Source organism: Mugil cephalus, chromosome 19 (assembly GCF_022458985.1).
Source record: "Mugil cephalus isolate CIBA_MC_2020 chromosome 19, CIBA_Mcephalus_1.1, whole genome shotgun sequence".
Lineage (NCBI taxonomy): Eukaryota > Metazoa > Chordata > Actinopteri > Mugiliformes > Mugilidae > Mugil > Mugil cephalus.
Genome location: NC_061788.1, coordinates 1,416,019 through 1,443,898, shown reverse-complemented (window position 1 = coordinate 1,443,898; position 27,880 = coordinate 1,416,019). Strand labels below are relative to the sequence as shown.

Sequence of the window (27,880 nt, the reverse complement as noted above, 5' to 3'; positions counted from 1 at the left end):
TTTCATAACAGAGCTTGTATATATATTTTTTTTTTCTGCAAAATACAAATACTACCACATCTCTGAGTGAGGGACTGCACATGATTTATCTTTATTTGCCTCCAGGTGGCGACAAAGGCCAGCTTATGCCGCTAACAAAGAATAACTAACTGGCGGTTATTCCAAGCTTTAGTGCATGTAAAGAGGGAGGGAGTGTACATTTACAGCGTGGAGAACATTCACCCATGTCACCAAATTAAATTAAATATTTTCATGAGGGGGACAGATGGGACTGAGGACGAGCTCCTGGCTCCTGCGTCCTTCACTCGGCTTTTATAAAAGGAGAGCGGAAGAAAACTCGTCTGGGCTCTGCCCTTATTTAAAAAATAATAATAATAATAATAATAAATCACTAAACAGAAAGCAGCGTTGTTCACACCAGGACAGCTACAGGGACCTTGATCAGTGGGTTTTAGCTGCAGACGGCGGCCGAAGGTTTCGAGTTCCAAATATACAGTTTTATAACCAAAATATTCAAATGTGAACAACCTCCAGCCACGTCTGTCTCCTCAGAAATAATAATAATAATAAAAAAAAAAAGATAAAAGAAACCTGGATGTCAGTCTGCAGAGCGTCGGCCGGCCGGGGTCCGACCCAGCTCACACACAAGGCACAAATCATTCACCTTTAGAGTTTTAAAAACATGAATACATGTGTTTAAATATTAATACTTTTCAGAATTTACAAGGAAAATGTGATTCAAAAAGCAGAATAATCAAATTTGGCCTCTCAGGTTGATCTGGTGACCTGTTAGAGGGCCCTGACCCTCAGGTTGGGAAACATGATCTGTTAATAGAGTAATAATAGTATTTTATCATTTTTATGTTTTTGCATCAGCAGTAATTGGGCTCACGTTGGGTCGGACCCCGGTGGATCAGCCTCATGACTTTAACGTGGATTTATTTTACTTTACTCCCTGAATTTAAAAAAAAAACAAACTTTTTTTTTTTTTTTATGGAGCAGAACCACAGACATCCAAAAAATATCGATTTAATACAACACGAAAGAAAGAAAAGGACTAAAAGTTTTCAAAAACACAACAGGATAAAGTTTGTGCAGCGAAGCATCTCGTCCTGCTCCTTATGGCTTTTACATCCTCACTGTGACTTCTGCAAAGCTCTGGGCTCAACGCTCCTTCTCCCTGACGCCTGAATCTTAACGCCACACACCGTCTCATATGGAAGCAAATCAAGCATCTTTATTTTTGTCATTTCAAAGTTTGCAAATTTAAAATTGAATCACGTTCGCAGGGATTTTAGTCTCTAACTGAGCTCAGATCCTAAAGTCTTCGTGGACTCCTGTAGTTTCTCTGATGATATAATCGTGCAGCTCTTTCCTGATGAATAAATCATCTGTAATGTTCTGCAGCCTGAGCTCAGCAACACACGGATAAGATCTGGAAATTATAAATTTAAATGACTGAAATTCTACTTTGTTTGTTAGTTTTTATGTTGAGCTACTCTCTTTGCTTCCATACTTCTGTGTCTGGATTTCACTGGTGCAGCTCTGATAATTATTCCTCAACTGTCTCTTTCTCTGGCGTCGTCACATCAAGTGAAATTTGCCTCTTTTCTCTGCAACCGGTTGCAAATGAACTTTCCCGTCTTTCTTTCTTTCTTTCTTTCTTTCTTTCTTTCTTTCTCTTTCTAACAGCTCCTCAGTCATATGCTTTCATCTCTTTCTCTTTTACTTCACGTACTCAAACTCCCTCCGTCTCCTCGTTTCTTTTTCACCGCCCCATCTTTTAAAATGTGCGTTTTTTTGTTTGTTTTTTTTTTCTTGTGTTGAACCTGCAACGCGGCGGACCGAGCGCGCTCAGTCGATCCAAGCGACTTCGCACTCGGTCTTCTTCACTGTCACCTTTGTGTTAGTTTGCATACATGTACATATGTGTTATTTAGTCATTAACCCCCCCACCCCCTCCCTGAACACACACACACACACACACACACACACATAAAACACATGTACACTATCGAACCCTCCAGCTGCTTCAGTACATGTGGATCTAGAACGACTTCCTGGACCGGATCTTAGAAAATGTGTGAGAAATGATCTGAAGGTGGAAGTTGTCCTTATTATAAATGTTATGAAACCGTGAAATCACAGCGTCGTCAGTCACTTAATTAATGAATTAATACCTGAAAGCTATTTTTTTCTTCTCCACGGTCACAGTTTGCAGCTGTTCTTCATCTCCTGTAAGAAGTGTCGACTATGTGAGACAAACTAAACTAAACATGAGAGCGTTAGAAGTGCAGGGAGGTGGATTTTGTTATGTTTGAGCAGGGCTAGGCTAGGCTAGGCTAGGCTAGGCTAGGCTAGCTGTTTCCCTTTTTCTGGGGAGTTTCGTGTGGAGGATAAATCAGTATTCTTATGGATTCTATAACATGCACAACGTTGTTTTGGGAACTCTATCTGCTCCTGAAAAGATCTGCTGAGCCAATCAGATCGCTTGGGGGCGGGGCTTAATGTGGTGATTGACAGAAGAGTAGAACAGTATTCATAAACTAAGCATGTGTATTCCCATGTGACACTGGTGTATAGGAAGAGACCAGTAGAGGGCAGTAATGAGCCTCCTGGAGTCTGCTCTGCTGGAAATTAAAGAGTAGAAGAAGAAGAACTGAGGATGTGGAGGTGAATTAGTTCACAACAAAATGTCTGGGATTGGCTGGAGGACTGTCCAGCGGATGCAGAGGTATAACATTCTGATAAGAGCTATGCTATGCTAGGCTAATTTAAGGCAACAGCCGATGGGAAATGAAAATTGTTTTAGTCAAGGCTAGCTGTGTGTTCCTGCTAGCTTCCTAGCTAACAGGAGTTGTTGGTTACTTTTGATTTTAACTGTTTTTAATGTGAGATGTTTAGAGTATTTTGTAAAAAGAAGGACAGTGATTGGTTGGAGGACTGTCCAGTGGATGCAGAGGTATTTTCTTTTCCCCATCACATGACTATCTTAACCGACTCTTCTCATCTTCAGAGTTCATTTCTTACAAGCTTTCTTTGGATCTGGGAGTCTTTCCTCTAGTGTGAACTACAGTACATGTTGCAAATACAGCAGAACCTGCGCCCCCTTCAGGTACATGTTACCATTACACATAAAGCACACCCACTCAGTACAAGAAGAAGATAATAATAATAATAATAATAATAATAATAATAACACTATAAGGTAACTTTGCCAACGCCCCCGTCGCCCTCCGGCTGCAGAGCGACCCCCATCATGTCGCCCAACCTTCCGATAGCCTCATGCGTTTCACCGACGGGCTGTGGCGCTCGTCCTGGCCGGGCAGAGGTCGGAGGAGGAAGCCGTCGTGTCCGTGCTGATCCTCTCGCTCCTCGCTGCCGTCGTACGAGCTGCCGCAGCTGGACGCGCTGTCCCCAGGGGAGTGGCCCGCCTCGTGGAGCCCCCGGACGCCGGTGGAGTATCCGGCCGTGGTCACGCCGCCCATCCCCATCATACCCATGCTCCGGTCTCTGGGAGGGGAGGCCGGCTCGGACTTGATGTGGAGGCTCTGGTGACCGGAGGGGGCGAGGTTTAGGTTCGATGTCTGGCATAAGTTCCTAGAGGATGAGAGAAAGGATTCTTAAAACTCGGCTGCACCAAAACCACATCCCACAACCAGACGGTGCAAAGGTTCTACCAGGGTCAGAGATTTAAAAAAACAAAGACAAGAAACTGCATTCAGATGAGAAGATGAACATGAACATGAATGAGAAGAACAATAACTTAAAAAACTAACTGAATGTTGCTGATGAACATGTTGGAGCTCATTCATGGTCTTAGTCTCTTCTTAAAGACAAGACTCTGAAGTTTTATCACAAAAGTCAGAATCAGTCTAAGTGGTTTAGTTCTGGAGGAATCAAAGAAGAAGAAGATTATATATTGCATCATGCAGCATTTACACAACTCGTGTCCAGAGCTCTGATTGGTTCACGAAGCTGCTGCTGTCACATGAACCACCAGAGGAACGATACAGGGTTAAACCACTTTCTTCTACTGTGCTGTTTGTTTGTTTGTTTGTTTTTGTTTTTTTCACCTTTTCACCTTTAAAAAAAGAAAAGCTTTGTAGCAGTAGCCAGGATTCATCATTCAGAAGGTAAAACATGGAGACATACTGTTAGCACAGAGAATAGAGAGCTAGGGAAAGCTGCTATTAGCTGGGATGCTAGGGAGCTAATCTGAATCTGAGCCCTTTGTCTCCATCTAGTGGACTAACGGTGGTACTACAGATAATAAATGTAAAGCAGCCATCTTGTAGTGAAAGTTAGCTTAGCATTGATATGTAGCCATGGTGACTGGTTTCCCTGGGGAGTTTCATGTGTGAACAACATGGAGGAATATTCTTATAGATTCTATAATGAGCACAATGTTAGAATCTGACTGAACGAAGGAGAAATAAAATGTCCAAAGGTTGAATTGTGTGAACGTTGCCTCCTGTAGTGAATCAGTAGCATTTTGGAGCCAGATTCACTTTAAGAGGTAAAAACCCAACGTGGAGGAAAAACTTTGGGTTCTTTGGTTTGATCCTAATGTCCAGATGGAGAGTGGACCTGGTTCTGTTTCACTAGAACCTTTGGAGAACATGTGAGCTCTGTGGTGTTTCTAGAAGCTCTGGGTCCAGGTCTGGTCCAGGTCTAGTCCAGGGGTTGAACTCACCCCATGTGTCCGAGGCTCTGGAGGTTCTGTATCTGCTGCTGCTGCCAGTTCGTCACCGACCCCAGACCAGAACCTCCGAAGCCGGACAGGGAGGACAGGTCGCTGCCCAGGGAGAACTCTGAGAGGAAACAGAAAGATGAGAACCGTCAGCGAACACAAGCCTCATGAATCCGGCCTCTGGTCCAGGTTCTGGTTGAGTCGGACTCACCTGTGCCATAGGAGGAGGAGGAGGAGGAGGAGAGCGTGGACGGATACCCGGCCATACCCTGAGCCGGAAGGGAGGCGGCGGAGAGGGAGGAGGCCGGGGTGGACAGAGTCTGAGCCGACTGAGAGTGATTGATCCTCTGGTTCTGAGAAAGAAAAAGAAAGAACAGAGATTCAACAAACGTCCAGACGGAGTCCTCCAGATCTAAAACCAGACAGTCACAGGTACTCTAGAGGAGGAGGAGGAGGAGGAGGAGCTATTTTCATCTTCATCTTTCCTCCTAGAAACATCAAATCTCTACTCACCAGCAGGAGGTCAAAGTCCTCACACTGCAGCATTAAACCACATCATCATCATCATCATCATCATCATCATCATCACCATCATCATCATCATCATCATCACCAACATCATCATCATCACCATCATCATCATCATCATCATCACCAACATCATCATCATCACCATCATCATCATCATCCTCACCACGGTTGCCATGGTGCTGCACTTGTTGCTGGGGGGCATCAGGGTGCGGAGGTCGGGTTTGCGGCTCATGCTCATGGTGGGGGGGCTCTTGTCCTGCATGTTCTTGGAGACTCCTCCAGGAGACATCAGCCCCGGGGAGGTGCAGTGGCTGCTGTAGCTCCCGTTTCCTGGGGAGGAGAGAGCACTTGAATGCACCACTGGTTGTTGATTCTGTCTGAACCATTAAAAATGTTTTAACCAGTGATGGTGTTATCCACGCTAACACGTTAGCGCCCCAGACTAAACTACTCTGTTTTTATTCTCTGAACTATATTTAACGTGGTTTCATGATGGTGTTTCCATCTGGTTCCTAAATCTGGATCATGTCTCCAAGTCTCCAACCATGTGTCCCTGGTTCTGGTCCAGTGGTAGGTAGAGATCCATCAGAGGCAGCAGCTGATACAATATTCTACTGACCACATGGTGGCGCTGCAGCTGATTCACACACAGACTGAGATCAGATCTCTGGTTCTGACTGAGGACGAATTAATGGAGACACGTATTAATTCATTAACACCAGGTAGATGAGACCAGGTGTAGACTCACCGACACTAGAGACCACTGTGCTGGACAGATCTGAAGACATCAGTCCTACAGAGACAAACACAGGTTCAGTGGTTAAGGATGTGAACGCTACCGAATAAATGACCAACGAAGAAAAAGCTGTTTTAAACAGTTTGTTCCCAGCGACTAATTTCCATGTAGCCTCCGCCCAGAACAGACACAATGTCTTTATATTCCTATATTTCTTAGTTTTGTAGATTTTCATTATAATATTTTCCTGCTAAATTGTCTATTGTGTATATTCTTTCCATATTCAGCTGCACGATGACAGGGACAATAAAGATATAATGTGTCATGTCTTATAAACTTAAATAGACCAAACTGAACTGACTGATTTTCTGTTTTTTTTTACGTAGCTCTGGGTTTATCTCGTAACACCTTAAAAGTCTGTGTTTGCTTTAAAGGCAGCTCCTTCCTACTGCATTCAATAGTAAAATCAGATTTTATTATTCGTAGGTTTTTAAAGGAAACTTTCTGAGCTGTCGTTGAATTTCTCAAATTCTCTCTCAGATCAAGAAATTTCCAGGTTTAAATTAACCAGAAATTCCTTCCTTCTTCCTCTTTTCTTCATTCTTTCTTTCATCCTCATTTCCTTCCTTCCCTCTCTTTGTTTCCTTCCTTCCTTCCTTCCTTCCTTCCTTCCTTCCTTCCTTCCTTCCTTCCTTCCCTCTCTGTTTCCTTCCTTCCTTCTCATACGTGTGATAAATAAATAATGTCTCATGTCCTATTAACGTAATTTAATCCTTTAGAAACCTTTAGCTTCTATTATCTGTTGATGTAAAGCTGTTTGCACCAGGTCTACGTCTCATACGAATCTTGATAAGCTCCTCCTCCTGCTCCTCCCCCCCAGGTAATTTATTCAGATGAGGACCAACCTGTGCTCCCGGTGCTGGGGGGCCTCTGAGGGGACATGCTGCTCCTCTGCATGGAGGAGTGTGACATGGGCATGAGGTTGTGGTTCCCCAGGCCGCCCCCCAGGCCCTGGTGGGAGTAGAGGAGTCCACTGGGGCTGCCGCCTGGGATGGACACCCCCATGTCGTAGCTGGAGGGGGGCAGACCCTGCTGGACAGAGAGGACGGGTTGAGAACCGAAGGGAGGAGGCTACGTCCTCCGGACAGACGGGGTGTGGACTTACACAGAGCCTCTGTCTGTTGATCATCAGGTCGATGTCCTCGTTGATCTTCCGGTATTTGTCGTCAGACTCGGGGCTCTGACCAGCAGAGTCGTCGGCCTCGATGTCGGGGCTGTCGCAGCCGTTTAAACCTTTCTTACGCAGCGTCTGTTCAGGAGACACATAAACATCTGGATCAGAGAAAAGAAAAAGATCTGAACTCTGTCCCTATGACACTCTGGACTCTGGATCCTCTGGTCAAACAGAAGGACTTAGTTTCTTAGTTTCCTTCCTTCCTCTGTTCTTATGGATTCTATAATGAGCTCAGTGTTAGTATCTGATAATAACTGTGTGAACGTTGCCTCCTGTAGTGAATCAGTAGCATTTTGGAGCCAGATTCACTTTAAGAGGTAAAAACCCAACGTGGAGGAAAAACTTTGGGTTCTTTGGTTTGATCCTAATGTCCAGATGGAGAGTGGACCTGGTTCTGTTTCACTAGAACCTTTGGAGAACATGTGAGCTCTGTGGTGTTTCTAGAGACTCTGGGTCCAGGTCTAGTCCAGGTCTGGTCCTGGTCTGGTGCAGGTCTGGTCCAGGGGTTAATGGATGATCAGAATGATGTCGTTACTATCAGGGTGGTTTCTAGTCTCTGATCTAGAAGATATTTTAGTTCATCACTAATTAATCAGACACAATGTTACTGAAGTCTGACCCACAGAGACCAGGGTCCACAGAGACCAGGGTCCTCAGAGACCAGGGTCCACAGAGACCAGGGTCCATAGAGACCAGGGTCTATAGAGACCAGGATCAGGAACATGGACCTGATGTTTCGGAGGCTGGTCCTGATTTATTTATTTATTATCAATATATTATCTTCCAGGTCAGATTTAAAGATGTTTCAGGATCCAGAAATGAACTTTCTGTGACGCTGGTGTAAATGTGACGAGTAGAAGACGTCCCCTCTGATCTGATCTGAAGCTGTGGATCAGTGATTAGAGAAGCAGCTTCACAGCTTCACATAAATCTGAATTAAAACCAAAAACCAGCAGGGGGCGCCGTCTGAGCAGATATCTTCCCACTGAGCCTTCACACCGAGTTTCTCAGCAGTGAACATTAAAGCCAGTGAGTTATGAGTGAGATTAAAGTCATTAAAGGTCAGGACTGTGAGGCCCCTCCTCCCTCACAGGTGTCAGACCAAGACCAAGACCAAGATGAAGATGAAGATGAAGGTTCAGTATTTGGTTTGGCTCTCGGTGCATCTGCTTCAGCACTTCACAGCCCATTAGTCGGGTCCGTCAGTGGATGACTGTGGCGGTGTCGCCCCCCCACCAGCTATCCCACTCATCCCAGTCATGTCCACCTGTTTTCTGCTGTGGAGTGAAGGGGGAGCTGGGGTGGAGCTCGGGTGGAGGAGGGGTGAGGCAGCCGCCGCCGCCACCAATGCTAGCGTGGCTGCCGGAGGGGATGATGGCCGTAGAAGGCTATTTTTTGCTCGGCAGCGTTTCTCGTCACTCCCACCCCTCCCTCGCAATCTGTCAATCTTGGCTGTGCTATTAAAACATAAAACCACTAGGCTGCTCTGCCCTCCAAACACACAGCCCTACTACCAACCTTCCCCCTCATTTCCAGAGCCAAAACACACCCAGACAGTTGGCGTTTGGGAGGAAGAAGCATTCAGATCATTTACTAAAAAGTAGGAAACCGTCAGATGTTCCATTACACTCCATCGTTTCAAAATAAAAGTCCTGGTTCTGCAGCAGAAAGCGTGGATCTGCTTTAACCTCTCATCACTACCGTCTATTTAGGAGGTAGCCAAACTAAACCCAACGCTGTTGATGAACATGTTGGAGCTCATTCATGGTCTCGGTCTCTTTTTAAAGACAAGACTCTGAAGTTTCCATCACAAAAGTCAGAATCACTCTACGTGGTTTAGTTCTGGAGGAATCAAAGTTGGAACGCGGTTATAAAATAAGAAGAAGTCAATGGGTTCACTTGACTTTTGGTGAACTCATTGACTTTCATAAAAAAAAAACAGAAATGATATTGCATCATGCAGCATTTACTCAAACACAACTCGTGTACAAAACTCTGATTGGTTCAAAAAGACACTGCTGTCCCAGAAACCACCTATTACCTTCCGTTTTCAGTTTTTTATCACAGGGGTCAACTGGACTCCAGCAATTTATATTTGTGTGTAAATTACCTAAAAAGCTCTTTAAATAAAACAAACGTCATTTCTAAGTGATTAAATATGAAGCAAAAAATGCTAATAATCATGTATTTACAGGTGTTAAACACTGGATGTGGTCGTTGATCCCAAAGATAAATAATAAGAGGGTTAAGTCTTGGTTTTATTGTCTGTGTTTTACGTCTTGTCTGGTCTGAAAAAGCCGTTGGAACATTTATCGTGAGGGAACATCCGTCGATATTGATGATGAACTGATGAGTGAGCTACGAGGAATGTGTGAAACGAGGCGTCGCTGTGATGATTTATCGAGCCGAGCTGGAAATGTACATGCAGAATGTTTCCCCACAGAGTTACCGTAGCATTAGCATGAGGAGTTTCAGTACCTAAACTTAAAGTTGCATCAAACTTAAACACAACAGGTTGAAGTTACTGTTTTTCTTGGTGGGATTTGACCCCATTTCACTCTTACATTTGTCCTTAAAAGCCACCGTAGAAGCTACTGGAGCTGAACCAGTTTAAAGATTGTTGAACGTCTCAGAATCAGACTGAAGTTTCACTCTTCCTCTGGATGATCTGGCGGATTTAAACGTTGATATTTTGGTACTTTTAACCGATGACCCGACGCGTTTTTCACGGTTTTCTAAATAAATCCACTCCTCTGCCTCCTCGGATATGAACCGTGTCCTGGTCAGACAAGGGAAAGAGGAAGGAGGTTGTGGGGAACTCAAGACTCGGTTACTCAGCCTCAAGTTGCTTCTCCTCTTCCTATTCTTTATTTTCCTCCCGTGGTTCAGTTCTACGCACACACTCAGTCATTCACAGCAGAAAAAAAAGAAAAAACCAAGAAACCACAGTCGCTCACACTCACCGCCCGTCATGGCTATTCTTAGCCGTGTTCTGGGCTATTTTTAGGCCACTACCGGTTTCCAGCCATTTAGCAGGGAGGGATCTCGGCCAACACAAAGGAACTGGACTGGAGTCCGGAGCCGGAGCCGGAGCCGGTGTGTGAGCTTCATCTGTTTCTAATCTGGAGGCTGCAGCAGAATACGGTTAACGGGGTAAAAGTAAGAGGAATGCACAGCTCGGGTGGTTTATAAATAGCATTAAGGTTCCCAGGCCGAGCGAACACGAGACAATGAGCTGATAGTTATCTGGCCTGTAGCGTGTACGCACACTAACACGCACATGCCAACCCGCCACATGAGAACAACAACAAAAAAAATAAAAAGAGACAGCGAGAGAGAGAGAGATGACCAAAACAAAGGAGGCTCTCTTCTACTGAATTCCTGTCTGGCAAATATTTCATTACAGCCTTCCAGCGCTCACACTACAACCCCCATCTGACTCCGATTCCCTCCACGAGTGAAGGAAAACTGCCTGGTCGTATGAGAGGGACGGCATCTATTTCATGTTTTAAAGTCCAGGGGAACGTCTTCATTGTCCAAAACTTTAAGAGCCTTAGATTTAAAGGTGTATAAGGTTCATTTAATTGTCAAGACTGATTAAAATTACAGCATGAACTGCCCCAAGAATTATATTTTTTAGCCTTTTATTGTCTGAGCATAGCATCCCATTAGCTAGCAAGCTAACTAACCCGGAGCACAATCTAAATAATTTATGTTTGTCTACAAACTAATCAGTTAGCTTCAGCGAGGCCTTAGTGAGGGGCCTCTTTTCTACGATAGAGCCAAACTAGCTGTCTCCTCCTCTTTATGCTAAGCTAGGCTAACCTCGTCCTGAACTAGGAGATAAAGATTCACATGTTTCCACTGAATGTTTGGGGGTTGAAATGTAGCTCTGATGTCTGTTGTTTGCCTAAAGACGAATGGTGTTTTTTTTTTTAGCCTATTATTGTCTGAACGTAGCATCCCATTAGCTAGCAAGCTAACTAACCCAGGGAATAATCTAAATAATCTATGTTTATCTATAACTAATCAGTTAGCTTCAGTGAGGCCTCAGCAGGAGCATTTCTACGATAGAGCCAGACTAGCTGTTTCCTCTTTTTTATGCTAAGCTAGGCTAACCTCATCCTGACCTAGAAGATAAAGATTCACTGGATGTCTGGGGGTTGAAATGCAGCTCTGATTTCTGTTGTTAGCCTCAGAAAGAAAACCTTTTCTTTTCTTTAGAGTCCAACTACTCCTTTGAAATCTTTGAAGCTAAGAGGAGGTCTGCTGACCTTGGCGCCGCCGCCTCAGTACCATGTGGTACCACGTTCAGCGCCACTACCTCGGCCTGCGAGGTTAAACATGAGGCTTCGATCCCTGCTACCGACCAATCAGAGCAGCAGGATTAAACACGGCGTCTTGGCCGAGTATCAAACGCTATCAGCTAACACAGGAATCACACAGAGACCATGTGTGGGAGCAACACACTGTTTTTTCTTTTTCTACATGAACGCTGCACATGGTGTTATTTTTTACACTTTTATTTTTACGTTTGTGCGAGTTGTGATTGAATTCCTTGTATGTGCACACACATACTTGGCCACTAAAGTTGATTCTCATTCTGATAAAAATCATTACCAGAGGATAAAAATGGTCAAAGCTTCATTTCATCCTTTTGCAAACTAATGTTTTCTCACAAAACATAATAAACATGATCCAAATGTATTTTTAAGTAAATTTAAAAGTATTTTGTACCACTTTAACCGAGCCAAAAGAGCTGCTAGCCTCTGGGGAATTAATAAATTATCCAATTATTAGCTTTAACCACTGCAGATGGCTGAATTGGCATCTATCTACTGATCAGCGTCAGCTCTCTTGATCATCCGCCTGCACTGAAATCTCACTTTCCATCCTGGGTTTGGATGATGATGGTCAAAACCAACAGAAACAAAGGAGACAAAGGCAGAGTAAGTGTCCAGGAAGTGGAAGCAGGAGAGCGGCGAGGGAGGAAATGTGGTTCACAGGTCAAAGTGGGCACAGATGCAGCGGTAAATAACCCGGCCGGGCTCAGACTGTGTGGATACGGCGCAGAGATGAAGAGGCCTCCTGGACAGATTACAGTAACGAGCTAAACAGGATTGTGGCAGATTAGGGTGGATTACAGAGCGTGTAAACCCTCGGTTCTGATCGCGGCGGCCAACGGCCCATGTGCCGGGCCCCGTGGACGGGGCGGCTCAGGTGAACTCACCTAGAAACATGTGCACACGCACGGACTCTCGACAGCTTCCACACCGTCCGTCTGAGACCAGATTCAGAAGAGAGGCCCCGATGGAAGCTCTGAATATTTGACCAGAGATTAATGTTTACAGAGTCTTTGATTTCCACTGAAAGCTACAGGCAAGAACGCAACACGACCAACATGCAGCATAAACTACAACTAAATCAATATTTTACATCAATTAGTGGATCTGTAACACACAGAGAAGTGGGCGGGGCCAAAGTGAACTGACCTTTGACGACCAATGGGGGCGTCAGAGTTCCCCAAACGTTTCCCGTCCTCCATTTTGGTTCCTACCACCAGATTCACCATGACGATAGCAGCTTGGAGCGTCTTTTACAAACCAAAGAAGAGCTAGCTCCGTCGACACGCTAACTGAAGTTTATACATAAAATATGCAAGAGGGTTACCGAGGCAACCAGACCCTGGGACCAACTGTCAGAGAGAATTGGTTTATATGTGGATGGGAGTTAATAAAACATTAGCTTGTCTAGTATTTGCGGTTTAGGCTAACATTAGCTGTTTTAGGCTAATGTTTTCTAGTTTAGGCTAACATTTAAAAGTTCATCCACATAAGAAGAGACCAGAGAATGAGACTATTGATGAAGTGGACTGGACTGGACATGCTCCCATCACCTTTCCTAAAATAAAAGTTGACTTACAGTTCCAGGACATGATGCTGTGACCACCATGCTTCACCATGGATTCTGCTTGAACTGTAGAGGGTTACCTAGGCAACCAGAGCCTGAGATGTCCACTAGACCAAATGTTGGCTACAGAGACATGGCCGACCAGAAATGACTTCATTATATATAGGTCAGTCTTACTCCAAAACCTCAACCATGGAAAGATCCAGCGAATATGTAGGAAATAACGTGTTTCTGGGGAATTAGCAATAAAAACAAAGGACCTTAAAAATAGAGCGCTGTGTTTTCCAATTATAAAAAAAATAAACGTCTCCATAATCAGCAACAGTGCATTTAATTGACGTGTTTTGATCCAAGCTCTTAAAAGCTTCCAGATGGAAGGTAGAGGAGGAATAAAAGCTCCTGTCTGGATTTTGACTTGTGACAGCTTAAACGTGACCTCGGTGTCAGGGAGCGCTTAGCGACGTTCACAGGCTACGACGCACACCGAGTGTGTGTTTGCATGTGTCTGCAGAGCCATGCACTCGCTACTATTGTGTTCTCCTAACACTGTTACATAAGTGAAGGCAGAGCAGGGATCAGTCCGGCGTCTAATGCTGTTCAACTAATGCCGTCAAACGCATCCACGCACACACCGACGCTTCAACGAACGCCGGAAAGTTTCCGTCCACACAAACCGGGCTCCACTACACTTTCTGCAAACCCCAAATTATGATTTCGTAATTTCTAGAGCAAAGAGGTCAAAGAAACGACCAGCTGGTTTCAAACCAGTCGCACTAGTCAAACATCATGAGACGTTACAGTAAACTGGTTCAAAACTGTGGCAGCGACAATGGAGACGCAATTAGGTTCCTCCCACACCAGAGGGGAAAACTTTCAGCTCTCTGATGACTTGTAGCGTCTGTAGGTGTCTTCCTGTAACTTGTACAGCCCAAAAGCTATTATTGTACCAGTTTTATAAGCTGTCAAACCAAACCAAACTGAATGTTGGAGACCTAAAATGTGCTCTCATTGAATTTCTGTGCATTGATTAAATTGATAAATTGTCTTGTTTTGTTTGCCCAACAATGAAAAATTCAAGAATATTGGATTGAAAAAGATGAAAGCAGCTAAATTTGGTCCTGTTTCTTTCATAATATGTTTTCAAATCTCCAATATTATATTATAAAGTAGATCCTGTTAAGCATGGCGGTAAACTCATCTATGCATTCTGCTCTACAAAGACTCCATGTTCCCATTTCAGGATCTGGATCATGAACCCACGAAGCAGCGTCTCACTTACGTCCACGATGTCCGAGTTGGTCCTGCTCTCGTGGGGCTCGTTGTATTCTGTGTACTTGAGCAGGACCTTGTCCATGTCGGTGCTGGCGTACTGGAACAGCTTGTTGGTGCTGTTGAAGATGATGAGTGCGATCTCACAGTCGCACAACACGCTCAGCTCGTACGCCTTCTTCATCAGACCGAACTTACGCTTGGTGAACGTCACCTGGAGGAAAAGAAGAAGAAGAAGAAGAAGAAGAAACATGTCACTCCTGCTGCATTTCTCTTATTCAGGTTCATTTCTACCAGTGGTTGAATGAATGAGTCTGGACTCATTGTGTGTTTACATATAAATGCTGTATAAAAACACGTCTCCACTTCCTTTTATTGTTTATAGTTTAAAGTGATTTAATGTTTCGAGAGACGATACACAAGCAGCAACTCCTAGTTTATTTTCACCAAAGGGGGCGTGGTCTTTTCGGTGACACAAGGTTACTGTCTTTCATCAGTAAAGTCTGAGGGCGGAGCCACGATGTCGATGCCCCGCCCACATTTCCTCCAGACTCATTGGCGTTTTATTAATCCTATGCTCTGCTCCACCTCCACCAGCTACAAGGACATATTGGGATTATACGCTGAACTTGTTTTTAAAAATATTTCTTACAACTTTCACAGTACCATGGAACCACTTTACGAAGCGGTTGTCATGGCAACTGGTGGCTGCCATTATGTCGCATCCTGTTTCTATAGCGTCGGATAACTAAAACAAAACTTTCTAAAAAGATACTTGAACATTCATCAGTATTAAACCTAAGATGACAGAAACATCCTTCAAAAAAAAGTTTAGTGTTTTAGTTTGGCCCAAGTCCCGCCCACTAACATGGAGGGGGTGGAGCTTATGATCTGTACTGCAGCCAGACACCAGGGGGAGCTCTACTTGCTTTGGCTCTACCATAGGAATGAGGTCACACGCTTTGTGTTCAGATTGTCCAGGACTGATTGATGGATTACATTTATATTTTCTTCTTGGTAAAATAAAAACCTCGTCTGTAACTTAATAATCTCTCGGTTACATCCAGGGAAGGATCGTGAGGACAGAGCTGCCCTGTTATTGGGGTCAGGAAGCATATGTGCCTGCATTTCCTGCCATAACAGGAAGAGAGGAACCGCTCCCCCAGACAGGACTTGTGTGTGTGTGTTTATTCAAATGTGTGTGTACTTGTTCAACACCATGCAAAAGTCCCATTGACAAATAGTCACGTTGTAGATTTTGAATGTAGACTCACACATGACATGATATGAGCTCCAGGAGGAACTACGAGTGAGTCTGAGCTGCAGATTAACTCACATCTAATCATCAGTTTGGAGAAAAGAAACAGAGAAATTCAGCGTTTCAAGGTTCAAGGTTTCAATTTCACATCTGAACAGAACAAAAACATGATCCATCGATCTTCCACCAGTTCACACATGAGTGCATTTCTTTACGTTGAGCCCATTTATTTCAAGTTTCATTTAGTCAAGTTCTTCAAGAGAAAATATTTCTTCTGTCTTAACATTAAACCGATTAAGGTCAGTAAATTCAGTTATTCTGAAGGTTTTAGTCGTTGTGTCATTTTGGTTAATAATCAATATTAAAAACTTTAGAATTTTTGAATTTGGGGAACTGGTGGCACATTTTAATCTCTGTTATGGCTTAATAATGATTAAAAAAAAAGGCTTCTATCCTACACGACCATTTCCTGCATCCTGCATCTCTTAAGACTGGTTTTGCACAACAAATCTTGCACTAAATTAGTGGAGGTGTGATGAAAATCTAGATCAGGACAGAAGCTCCAACTCTGAGATTTAAACGTATTTAAAAAGTCTAATGATAAAAGTAAAGACGTGAGAGATGAGAAACTAGAGGGAGAAGATGGAGGAGACGCCTCAAACCTCTGGAAACTTTTTTTTTTAGCTTACATGTCTGTTGCGTTCATCCATGATCCGCGCTATCTGAATCTTTTTTCTCCCCATCTTCGCTTCCTTTTCCCCGTCGCTTTCCTTTTCCTCTTCTTTTTTTCCTAAAGCTTCGTCTCTTCTGGCTCCGTCAGTTCACGTCGTCCAGGCCCTCAAACCTTTTCACTTTTCAGTCCCACAAACTGTTCGTTGGCTCCTGCAGGAAAACAACAACAGCAACAACAGAACGTGATCAGATTCTCAAAGGAACTTCTACACACACACACGTTTGCTTTTTAAAAGATAACGTCAGGTGCGTTTTGTAAAGACGACCTTTGTGTCAAGGCACAAAACATTAGGAAGCGTCTCATCTCCAGCTTCGCACGCATGGATGACAGGAACAGGTTTTAAGATTTAAGAAGCAACCAAACAAAACAAACCCTCAAAACAGAAACATGTATGAACGCTTGATGTAATTACTAAAAGTGGATTGTGTGGGTATCATGTCATGCTGCTGTGCAGAGTGTAACCGCCGTGCACGCACCGACAGGCAGCGCTTTGTCTGTTTGCATTTGGCTGCTGCTGTATCCCCCCGACACACCCGACGACCCGGCTTCCTCGGGGGTTTACTGCCGCGCTCAGGAGGAAGTGAAACAGTCGGGCATGTCAGAATGCAAATAATAAAGACGGAGAAGCTGGGGATGTTTTTTTTTTTTTTTTTTTTTGCATAAAAACATCTGCAGGTTTTGAAAAACCACACTTCAAGACGGGAATTCGGTCTTAACCGCTCGCCAGAAAACTTCCTCTCTGGGTGGAGCTGAAATAAGACGAGTGAGCGGGAAACATTCTGGCTGAACTCGAACTCACCGCTCATTAACGTTTAGCAGCCGAACCACAGGCTTTAATAAGAATCACCATCAGCCAACGTTCAGAACTGTAATTTAGAAAAAGTGGAAAAGTCTTCAACAGAAGCATTTAATCTTTTCACAATATTCTCCTGAAAATCCTATTAAGCCACATTAAGTCAGTGTTTGTACTGACTTAATATCAGTTTAATCTCCAAACAAACCGCGTTTCTGTGTGAATGAATCCACAAAATCCGAAGCAACATTTTCTCTTAAGCCACTTCCACGTCGAGCTTGCGGTGTGAGGACGCGCTGCCAGCTGCTCATCGTGTATCATGAGCCGGTGACTAACATGCATGATGGGTTTCTAACCATGTGGAAACACCAACGCCACTAAACACTGAACCTTTAAGCCGAGACCTTCTCGTTGTTTGAGTGATTTTATGAATGAAGAAAAAGAGAGAAAAAGATGGAGGCAAAAGTATAAATGAAAATGGTATAAATGAAACTAGTGTGATTCTGTGTTTCTGGGCGAGTGCTCTTGTTTCTGTTAAGTTCTGGGTTGTAATATTCATGGAGCACTAACACTGTGGGTCCATTTTACCCTGGTTAACCCGAAGCCGAGAGACCCACAACACGTGGAGGGTTGACGCCTGTTCAGATTAGTTTTTAGGGTAAAGACTACAGGTAGTTTAGGGTCTAAAAGATGCATTATGTGCACTGAAAGATGATTTCTTAAGCTTTCAGGGGTGATTGTTAGTGGACAACATGGTTCTAGGTTTATTAAACCCTAGAAACCCCAAAATGTTAGAGAGTAAACCCTGTTCAGACTTGGTTTTAGGGTAAAGGGTTAATCGTCCTGTGGAAGACTTGATTTTTATTGAAAACCTGTTAGTAGTTTTAGGTGAAAGGCTACTTTTAGGTCGGGGTGAGATGCTTTGTTGGGGCTAGGAAACGCATTATGTCAATGCAGAGTCCTTTGGAAGACAGATCAAGGTTAGAGTTAGGGTATTATTAAATAGTGAGGACCAATTTTCATAGTATACTTAAACCGTTGGGGCCGTTTTGCCATCGTGGGACCTTAGCCGACCCTAAATACAGGGTCTCACAACTTCTGAAGAGATAGACGGGCTGGGGAACGCATTACGTGAATCGAAGGTCCTTGGTTGATCTTGTTTTTATTTAATTGTAGGGACCAATTTATATGAAATACTAAAAACCAAAATCTGTTAGTATATTAAGGGTAAAGGCCAAAGTTAGGTTAGAGTTAGACACTTTGTTGGGGCTACGGACACATTATGTCAATGGAGAGTCCTTTGGAAGACGGATTAGGGTTAGAGTTAGGGCACTGTTTTGCCATCGTGTTAACTAACCAACCCGAACAACGTCCAGTTCCACAACTTCTGAAGGGATAAAATCTGTTCAGACCTGGTTTTAGAGTAAATGTTATATGGTTACATACATGTATATAAGTCAATGGTCTTATATTTTCATGGAATAGTAACATTGTAGGGCCAGTTTCCGAGGGTTAAACCTTATTTAGACCTCAGAGTGAATGCATTATGTGAATGGACGTCCTCACGGAGACAGGGACACGGGTCTGAGTGTAGGAGCCATGTGAACTTCGCCTCAGTCCTGAAGCTTAAGAGCTCAGGTCGCAGAGTTAAGTGGATGTTCAACACGCTGAGACGTACGAACACACAAACACAAAAACACACACGGCAGGTTTTCTTGGCAGAAGCAGCAGAGGCGTGATTGTTTTCAGGAGGCGGCCGCCCTCAGGCTCAACAGAAAGAAGAAGACGAGCGGAGACGATGACGAAGGTGTGACGAACAAAGGGGAAGGAGTCAGAGCACAGTTAGTTTTCTGCTTTTATCAGCCTCGTCTCATAATTACCCTCATTATTAAATTATTTATTCATTAACATTAGACAAGACAAGAGTACTTTAAATTCTGTCCTGACAGAAACAGGAAACCAGCAGTGTCTGCAAAAAAAGAGTCATGTTCAACCAAAAGTCTTAAAAACTAATTATAACCGGTCAGAATCATTGCACCATATCCTCAACAGCTTCAATCAATTATCTACAGAGGACAACTGCTCTATTATTTAGAATTTCTTCTCAAGTCTCCTGTGTCTGGACCAAAAAGTTGCACTTGAACGCACCACAAACAACCAACGACCGGCTGGTTCATGCATTTTACGCCTGAGAACAAATAACTCTTCATACCAGCAGGTGGCAGTAGTTTGGACTCATCATTCAAAAGAGAAAAAGGGAGAGCTACTATTAGCTAGGAGGCTAGGAAGCTAAGAGAGCTAATACTTGGGAGGCCAGGAAGCGCTACTATTAGCTGGGAGGCTAGGAAGCACTACTATTAGCTTCGAGGCTAGGAAGCACCACTATTAGCTGGGAGGCTAGGAAGCACTATTATTAGCTTCGAGGCTAGGAAGTTTGGAGGACCTACTGTTAACTGGAAGCTAAGATACAAACTGCTGAACCAGTTTAAAAGCTGCCGTGAGTCCAACTAGTACCAGTGATCGACCGTTTGCTTGGTGTTCAAAGCTAAACGAGAGGTCACGATCGCGTTGCTTTCAGTCGGTCACTCGTCTCATATCTGAGAAGAAATATCTGAGAGAACAGTTCAAACCTTTTATTGAGTCTTTATTACTGACTGTTATTAACCAAGTTTTCCACTTGTTTGTTGAATAAAACTTTCACTCCTGAGATTGCACAAAATACAACCAGTATTTGAGTTGTGTAACGTGATCTCGTCTTCTGAGGAGACACACTCGTTGTCATTGATCTGTTTTGAAACAACAGAAGTGATGTGATATTATCAAAATGATCTCCAACAAGCAGCAACACGCCGGCCTGACAGCGTTACATGAATATCTGCTGCGTGAGTCAGCGCAGCGCAACAAGACGAGGATCAACACGGTTTAAATTTAGAGCCGTCACAGGCGAGCACACTCAGCATGTTTGAGGGAACTTCTGGTCCAAACGCAGATGCTGTCAAGATTGCGTAAAACGATAAATTCTGTGTTTTTTCTTCAAACTGAATCCAGAGTTTGATCTTCCCCAGGATGACGGCAAATCTCCACCCAAAGCTCGCCCACGCACACAGACCTCCCGGCTATTTATAGACCCAGCGTAAAAGCAGAAGGACTTCCAAAAATAAAAGATTGAACTTTTTACCCCTGAACAACAATGTGACTGGTTTCTGGTTCACACACACTGAGGCGAGAGGAAATCGTTCGTCTGAAGAGCTGCTCTCTTTTCTCAACTGTGCTGCACAAAGAGCAGCAGCAGCAGCGAAACATGTGGCAGTGCCCTTGTATTCCTTGGCAGGACACTGTGCATGTCTGCATGTCTGGGACAGGGTGGGGGTGGGTGGAGGTTGCAGGGTTGAGGGTTGGGAGGGTGGATGGACAGCTGTGAATGGCCCCATGTGATTGCCGAGTGTTTTATGGGGCGTCGGGAGTTTTCAATGGAAGCTGCCGATGTGAAGGGACACGTTTCAACCAATCACCTGTTCTCATGTGATGTGTCAATAACGTTAGCTAGTTAGCTAGTTAGCTAGTCCTGTGGCAACTTTACAGCCGGGTGATGCAACTGATTTCCTGGATTTGATGCAGTTCCTTTGTGTGGGTGATATTTATTATAATATCTCGATCGTAGTGTAAACAAACCATCACACCAACAAAGAACTTCCGTCTATAGATAGAAGAATAGACTTCGTTACATTTGGTTTAACACATGAAAAGTGGCAGAAATATTTGTGGAATAAGATCGGAGACTTAAAACCCTTCGTTAAAGCTTGTACTCCACAAGAAGTTAGAAATTTGTTCTTCTTCTTTTAATGACTTTGTTAATTCAGAGCGCACCTACACACAAGTTAGCGGTCATATGGTGATATATCAATATTAGCATCTGGGAGATCACGCCCACTACCAATTTCTGACCAATCACAGAATAGTTGCCAGACACCATACGAGAAAAACAAAGTTCTGCCTGGTTGATGCATCGAGAACAAGCTGTGAGAACGTCCAAGGACAAAATTCTAATGCTTATCGCAGAGAATGTACCAGCCTTAAGATCTAAACACAATAAATCCACATCAAAGAACAACTATAACAATATGTCTGCACCAAAATGTTGCACCACGTAGACTACAGCCAATAAAAGACCTGGAGACTAGAAAGAGCTACTACTAACTGGGAGGCTAGGAAGCTAGGAAGATCTGCTATTAACTGGGAGGCTAGGAAGCAAGGAAGAGATACCATTAGCTGGGAAGCTAGGAAACTAGGAAGAGCTAGTATTAGCAGGGAGGCTAGAGAAAGCTACTTTTAGCTGAGAGACTAGGAAAAGCTACTGCTACTACTTGGGAGGCTAGGAAGCTAGGAAGAGCTACTATTAGCTGAGAGGCTAGGAAGAGTTACTATTAGCTGGGAGGCTAGGAAGAGTTTCTTTTAACTGGGAGGCTAGGAAGCTAGGAAGAGCTACTGTTAGCTGGGAGGCTAAGAAGCTAGGGTGAGCTACAAACTGTCGTACAGACTTGGCCTCTCCTGAATCAGCTGATCAGTTGTTCTGCAGTTTATTAATTCTAGACCATCATGTTGTTGTGGTTCTGGTTCTCTCGGTTACTTATGGACCATCCCGGGGACGGATCTAAAGAAGTCGTGGTGAAATTCCTGCTTAATGTCTCTTCTAAGTTTGAGGTTTATGGTGGATCTGTTCACATCTGGTTTTAGAGTAAATGTTATAATGTCAGTGGATCTTAACTCTATCGTGACACCAGTCGTGACCAAACCAGAGCTACTACTACTTCCTGCAGCGCTGCCTTCCTGAAGACAGGCTCAGCTGTATGAGGTGATAATGAGTCTGAATTGTTTTCATTACAGACCTCAGGGTGCATTCCCCAGAAGCACACACAGTACATAATGTTTTAATGTCACTTAAACGTTCCCAACAAACAAACGCAGCTCTGTCCTGGCCGCCTGCAGCGCTGCGTGTCATCAAACCGTCTTTATGGCCGTGGAGAGGAGCATGAAGTGCATCAAATGGAGAACAGTTCGAGTGGTTTTGAGGCCTTCGATCGTCTGTGGAGGCTACTGTTTGTGGACAATATTAGATTAGAAGCACGCAAACACTGAATTCCCCCTGGACAGGAACATTTAGAGGAACTAAGCCGGGTTCCTCTGGTTCCTCTGGTTCCTCTCCCACTATGATGGAGTGATGTTTGTTGGTGGACCACTCCTGTGGAGGGGAACAGTCGTCTTCAATCTGTCTGACTCTCTGTGGATTATTTGTGGCTTCCAGACTCTTTACAGATGGTTGTGGAACCTTTTCCAGCCTGATGAGCAACAACAACTCTTTTTCTGAGCTCCTCACAAAGCTCCTTTCATCTGTTGTCATCACACACTTCAACACAAACATGAGACAAATCCCTGATTTATAGAAACTGAACCAGGACCTGAGTCTCATCACATTCATGGAAACACTCCTGAAGACATGAACTCTGATTTGACCTCACTGGTTTAAACATGTTCAGTCGTAGCAAACTCGAACAATTGGATAGAAAAAAAAACTTTACGACATCGAAAATCCAATCAGCTGACTGTAAACTCTATATTTAGCAAAAAAAAAAAAAGAAATCCCCTAAATTACTGTAATGTGGTAGCTAAACGTCTACACTGTTCTGTCTATTCTTACAGACGATGACGTTTAATGGAATTTCACCATTTGACATGAACTCGTTTGTTTAATATTCCCAGGTCTTTGTGGCCACTGTGGAAATGCAAATGGTGGGGAAAGTTTTCCTGGAAATATATGAAAGTTCCAGGAACTGATCCTGAATAAAGGTCGACTCCTAAATGTCTCAAAAGAGCAAAGAAAAAAAAACAAAAAAAACATCAGGCTTTAAATGACACGATGCAAAACGAAGCATCTTTATCAAACAAACAGCGGCTGAATTACTGCCTGAAGTTCCTTCTAAGGCGTCGGATGCCGGCGCAGGTAACCTGATCTGATACATGTGGTCTGGGACAGCCCTCTATAAACGGGCCGTGACTCACTTTGTGGCACAGACACTAAACCACATGCTCAACATGAGTGAAAGACATCACACTGATATTTGTGTCTTCGTAGGACACAACCGTTCCCTCTGTGCAAAGAAAACGCTTCTGCTTATTTACTCTGATACAGTTTTCCTCTTTGTAACCATTTAACGCCACAGATTAACATTAAACACACAACTATTCTTCTCAGATGTGAATATTTCTGCAGGTTCTCTGGTTTCTGACGACTATGAACTACACAGGTAAAGTCCATTCGGCTAAATTTGTAAATTCAGCTAAAAACCTCCAGGATGTGGAAATATGAAAGTTTCCGTGTTTAATTAGAGCGACAGTAAAAAAACAACGATTGATATTCAGATATCTGAGTTGACAAAACCAGAAAATACGGACCTTTCAGAAGCTGGTATCTACATTATAAGCACAAACGAACCTTTACTATTAGCACTTGAACTCACAGCTTGATCTGTGGTGGTGAACACTTCCCTTTGGTCTCAACAGAACCAAATAAAACTCAATGTTCTTGATTCTTAATGAAATATTTGATAAAATAGACCCAGAACCCAGAAACCTGGAGCAGAAAAACAACTTTAAAAACACACTACGGCAGCTACATTAGTCCAAACAAACATCCAAACAGAGATTTTTCAATGACAGGGCACGGGCACATACTCGTCTGTGGAGCGGTTGGTTTAGTTTTTGTTTGGTCTGACCAACCCTCAATAACACCCCGTCACTTTACAACACCCACCATCCAGGAAATAAAAAAAATCACACGTCACAATTTATGTTTGGTCTGTTCAACAGACAAAAAAAATCCTTGAAGAATATGATTAAAAAACAAACACACAAACAAACACAACAACCCCTGAATACAAACAGCAGACATAGACACAACTTTAAAATCAATTAATGCCACAATGTCAATTTAAACATTTTTTCTGGATGTAGATTTGCAAAATTGCAAATTGTTTTTCTTTTGATTGTGATAAAAACTAACTTCATTCTCAATAGAATCCAATCAGCTGATAAAGGAACAACTTTTAACATATTTCACACCACAGATCCTCATATTTCATACTTTTCTCATTTTCTACGATTTTAAATTTAAATTTTTTGTTTAAATTTGTTGAAATTTGTTATTTCGGGGGTCCAATAAAGTTTTGCCCCGCGGCCCCCGAAGGAGCGACTCCGGCCGTGGAGCGGAGCCGCTCGGAAGATCAATATCCGTCACTGAATCCATCACCTCCAAACTTTTTTTCTTACCCTTTGCTGCTGTGGAGGAATAAAACTCGCTTTCATTCCGATCCGTAATGGGAAAAAAGATAAATAAAGATCCCCGCGTGTTTCCACCGCTCTGTGCCCGGAGAAGGCGACCTGTCCGCGGATACGCACGAAGCCCGTTACCCGAGCAGAAGCTCCGGGATCTGATCTGCGACTAGAAAACAACCGGCGCCGAGGACACAACGAGAGAGAGAGAGAGAGACGGAGCTTCTCTCACTTCTGTTTGTTTCCTGTTGTTCTTCAAGCCCGCATCACGCACGACATCACGCGCGCCGATGTACACGCACGGCCCGAGCAGACGCAGCTTACCTCCACCCGCTCAGTCCCGCATGTCCTCCCTCTGCTCGTGACTTCCCCTCGCTGCTCCTCCTGCTCCTCCTGCTGCTCCTGCTGCTCCTCCTGCTGCGTGTCTCCGTCCAGCGGTTCAGTCCATCCGTGTCCACACCTGGAACACCTGGACGTCAGGAGGCGGCATCGTCACGCACGCACACGCAAAAGCAACCACGCAAATAAACTAATAAGTAAATAATTAAAGGTGCAAGAAAACATTAGGCATTTTAAATGACCGTAAAACTAAATTTTAAACTTATTTATTTTCATTTTTATTTCTATTTTCTACAGGTTCTATTACTATCAAGGTTTAAATCAGTATCAATGGCGCCGCCCAGTGGAAGACACTGGAACTACGCGTTGACCGATCACTGATAAATAAGTTGATTAAAACTGTGATTCACATCTTTTACTTACAAGCAACAAAGAAGAAATACTCAACATTTAATAACTATCCTACATTCAGAATAGAAACTATCCTGATAGTTCATCAGTTATTAAAACAATTTAAATACGGTTGGTTTCAACTTAACTTTACCAAAACCATCCACTGACACCAAGACAGCTTTGTTATTAGTTGCACAAATTCCCACAAACAGGTTTTTATTTTCTATAGTTTTCTATTAGAATCAAGGTTTAAATCAAAATGCTGCCCCCACTGGAAGACACTGGAGCTGCACCTTTATCATGTCGACCTTTATCGATCAGCTCCTCCAACAAAACTGTGATTTTAATTTGTTTAAAAAAATAAAAATAAAACAAAAATCCAAATTTTAGTTCTTTTCGGTTAAATTTATTTATTTTTTAAATCCAATTTTCTTTTAATTCGATCAAAAGAATCCGGGCAGCTGACAAGAAGCAACAGGTTTTCAACGTGTGAATATGTGATACTTTCTACATTTTATCTGTGGTCACAAAGTTTAGTAAAGAATTCAAGTCAAAAATAACTTTGCGACGCCTCAAATCCAAACAGCTGAAATGGAAACCACTTTAAAATTTTATTCTTGCTATAAATTTCCTGAAATGTCATAAAATTTGTCCAATTTCTTTCTATTTTTTTGTTTTTGTGCCCACAATTGATAAACTTTGTGAGTGTTGCACAAATTCTCCCAAAACTTCTGGATGATGAAGAATTGTCGACTTCCACATTGTGTGTGATTTAAAACTCAGTTCCCTATAAAACCCTGAAAACTGTTGCACAAAGCCATAACCAAACCGTTGGTGTGTGTCCGTCGTTTATGACTCAGCATTTTGAAATCAGAGCTGATGTTTTGCAGCCGAGAAGCGAGACTCAGACTTCTTTACGTCTGGAGCTGATTCTGCTCCAGTAACGACAGAAACCAAATCTGGGAAGAATTCAGACGTGGAGGCCGCGGCGGCCATCTTTGTTTACAGTCAACTTCTTCACTTCACACTCGTCGTCATGTTACATCCAGACCAGGCGCCGTCACAGAGACGTATTTAGAGTTTATGAACGACGATGAAAAATGAGGACGACTAAATCAATAAAACTAAGATTCACCTTTATTTACAGCAGAGGATGAACTCGTCAGATCTTAGTTCAGAAAGAATAATAATATGGTTTTAGAGAAGCTTCTGAAAAGATGTTTTTAAATTCTTGAAAAGCAAATTTCTGTTTAAATAGTGAACACATTTGTGTATTATTTTAAATGTTTTAAAAGTGACACCGTTCAGTCTGAGTAACACTAATACTAGGTTTATTACTGAGTGGGTTTAAAAATAAAACATAAAAATTTCAATTAACTTGATTTCTTGCATTTAATTTGATCAAAATAAGAATAAAAACATATGTAAATGATGTTTCCATATCACAAACATTCAGCCTCAGACTGAAACAAAACCTCGTCACTGATGCTGGTTTTACCACAAATCACATAACATTTCCAAACCAATAACAATAAAAACAATATTTAAAGCTGCACTAATCAATGGTTTAATATTAAACTAACTTAAACTTGAACTTGAACTGAATTTGCAACAACAGCTGACGTGACAAACACTTTAAAAACAGATTAATGCCACAAATTCTCCAAAAACAGCTTCTGGGATTTAAAATTTGGTAAAACTTTCACATTTTTCATCATGAATATTTGGTCATTTTAACTTTTTTTTTGTTATATCAAGCAGCTGACACTTAAACAAACTGTCACAAATCAAATTTTCCAGTAACAGTTCATGAAATGTGAATATTTATTTGATCGTAAAATTTGTTTAAATATGTTTTTATTTGAAGCATCTGACAGTAAATTTCACGTATTAATCTTTTATTTGTACCGTTTCATTATAAATGAAAGTATTGTTGGTAATATTTTTATAAACCCACAGAGAATTATCACAGCGCTTCCCTCAAGACCCTTTTAGTCTCTTTCAGTCGTTGTTTTGGTTTTTATTCCATCGTTACCGCTTCAAACTGACAAACAGAGAACGTTTAGAACTTATTTCTATGAATGAGTGACTTTAAATGTCAAAAAGTAAAACAACTCAACTCTCCTGGTTTTATATCATATAAATAATAGTAACATAAATAAAACGGGTTCAGTTCGGTGTTTAGTTTGTTTCTGCTGCCACCCAGTGGTCAAAAACAACATGTTATTCCTTTAACTTAATTAGTTTCTGTATCAAACACTTGTTTTTTTCCGTTCTTCTCTAACATGACTTGATAATAATCGTCCACTCACCAGTGCTGCGTCTTCAGTCTTCACCTGGAAGTCTCCCCCAGCAGCTCCAGCTGTGGGTCTGTTCCTCGAATCCCTTGTATCAAACAAGACGGGACGTTTTTTTGTTGGTTTTTATTTATATAAAATGAAGCAAAAAAAAAAACAAAAAAAAAAAAACTAAAAAGTGAATTAAAGAAAGGAAGTTAAGCCAGACCAGCTGGCTTAGAAGAGAGGGGGGAACCCAGAGCTGGGCAGCGTTTGGTATCTGAGCTCGGTCTGAGCGGTGGCGGTGGTGTTAGTCTACACGCCCCAAAAACCTCCCCCATCCTCCCCCCAAACTCCCCCCGTCAGTATCTCACACCCTGTGACCTCCA

At 42.8% G+C, this 27,880-nt stretch overlaps 1 protein-coding gene across 4 annotated transcripts; it reads right to left on the bottom strand.

Moving 5' to 3' along the window:
* mef2ca (myocyte enhancer factor 2ca) lies at positions 1–27,785 on the bottom strand. Of its 4 annotated transcripts, none has more exons than XM_047569721.1 (11): positions 27,528–27,785; positions 24,808–24,952; positions 16,321–16,513; positions 14,384–14,587; positions 7,126–7,269; positions 6,866–7,052; positions 5,973–6,017; positions 5,388–5,554; positions 4,905–5,046; positions 4,697–4,814; positions 1–3,600 (listed from the first exon to the last, which is right to left on the bottom strand). In XM_047569721.1, exons 3-11 carry the CDS (start codon positions 16,372–16,374, stop codon positions 3,258–3,260), a joined length of 1,404 nt encoding a protein of 467 aa, XP_047425677.1. In that variant the 5' UTR covers positions 16,375–16,513; positions 24,808–24,952; positions 27,528–27,785; the 3' UTR covers positions 1–3,257. The 4 variants fall into 4 exon arrangements, with proteins under 4 accessions (XP_047425677.1, XP_047425680.1, XP_047425678.1 ...); XM_047569724.1 differs by having other exon boundaries at positions 6,866–7,049; XM_047569722.1 differs by having other exon boundaries at positions 24,808–24,943.
* Between the last annotated feature and the right edge of the window lie 95 nt (positions 27,786–27,880).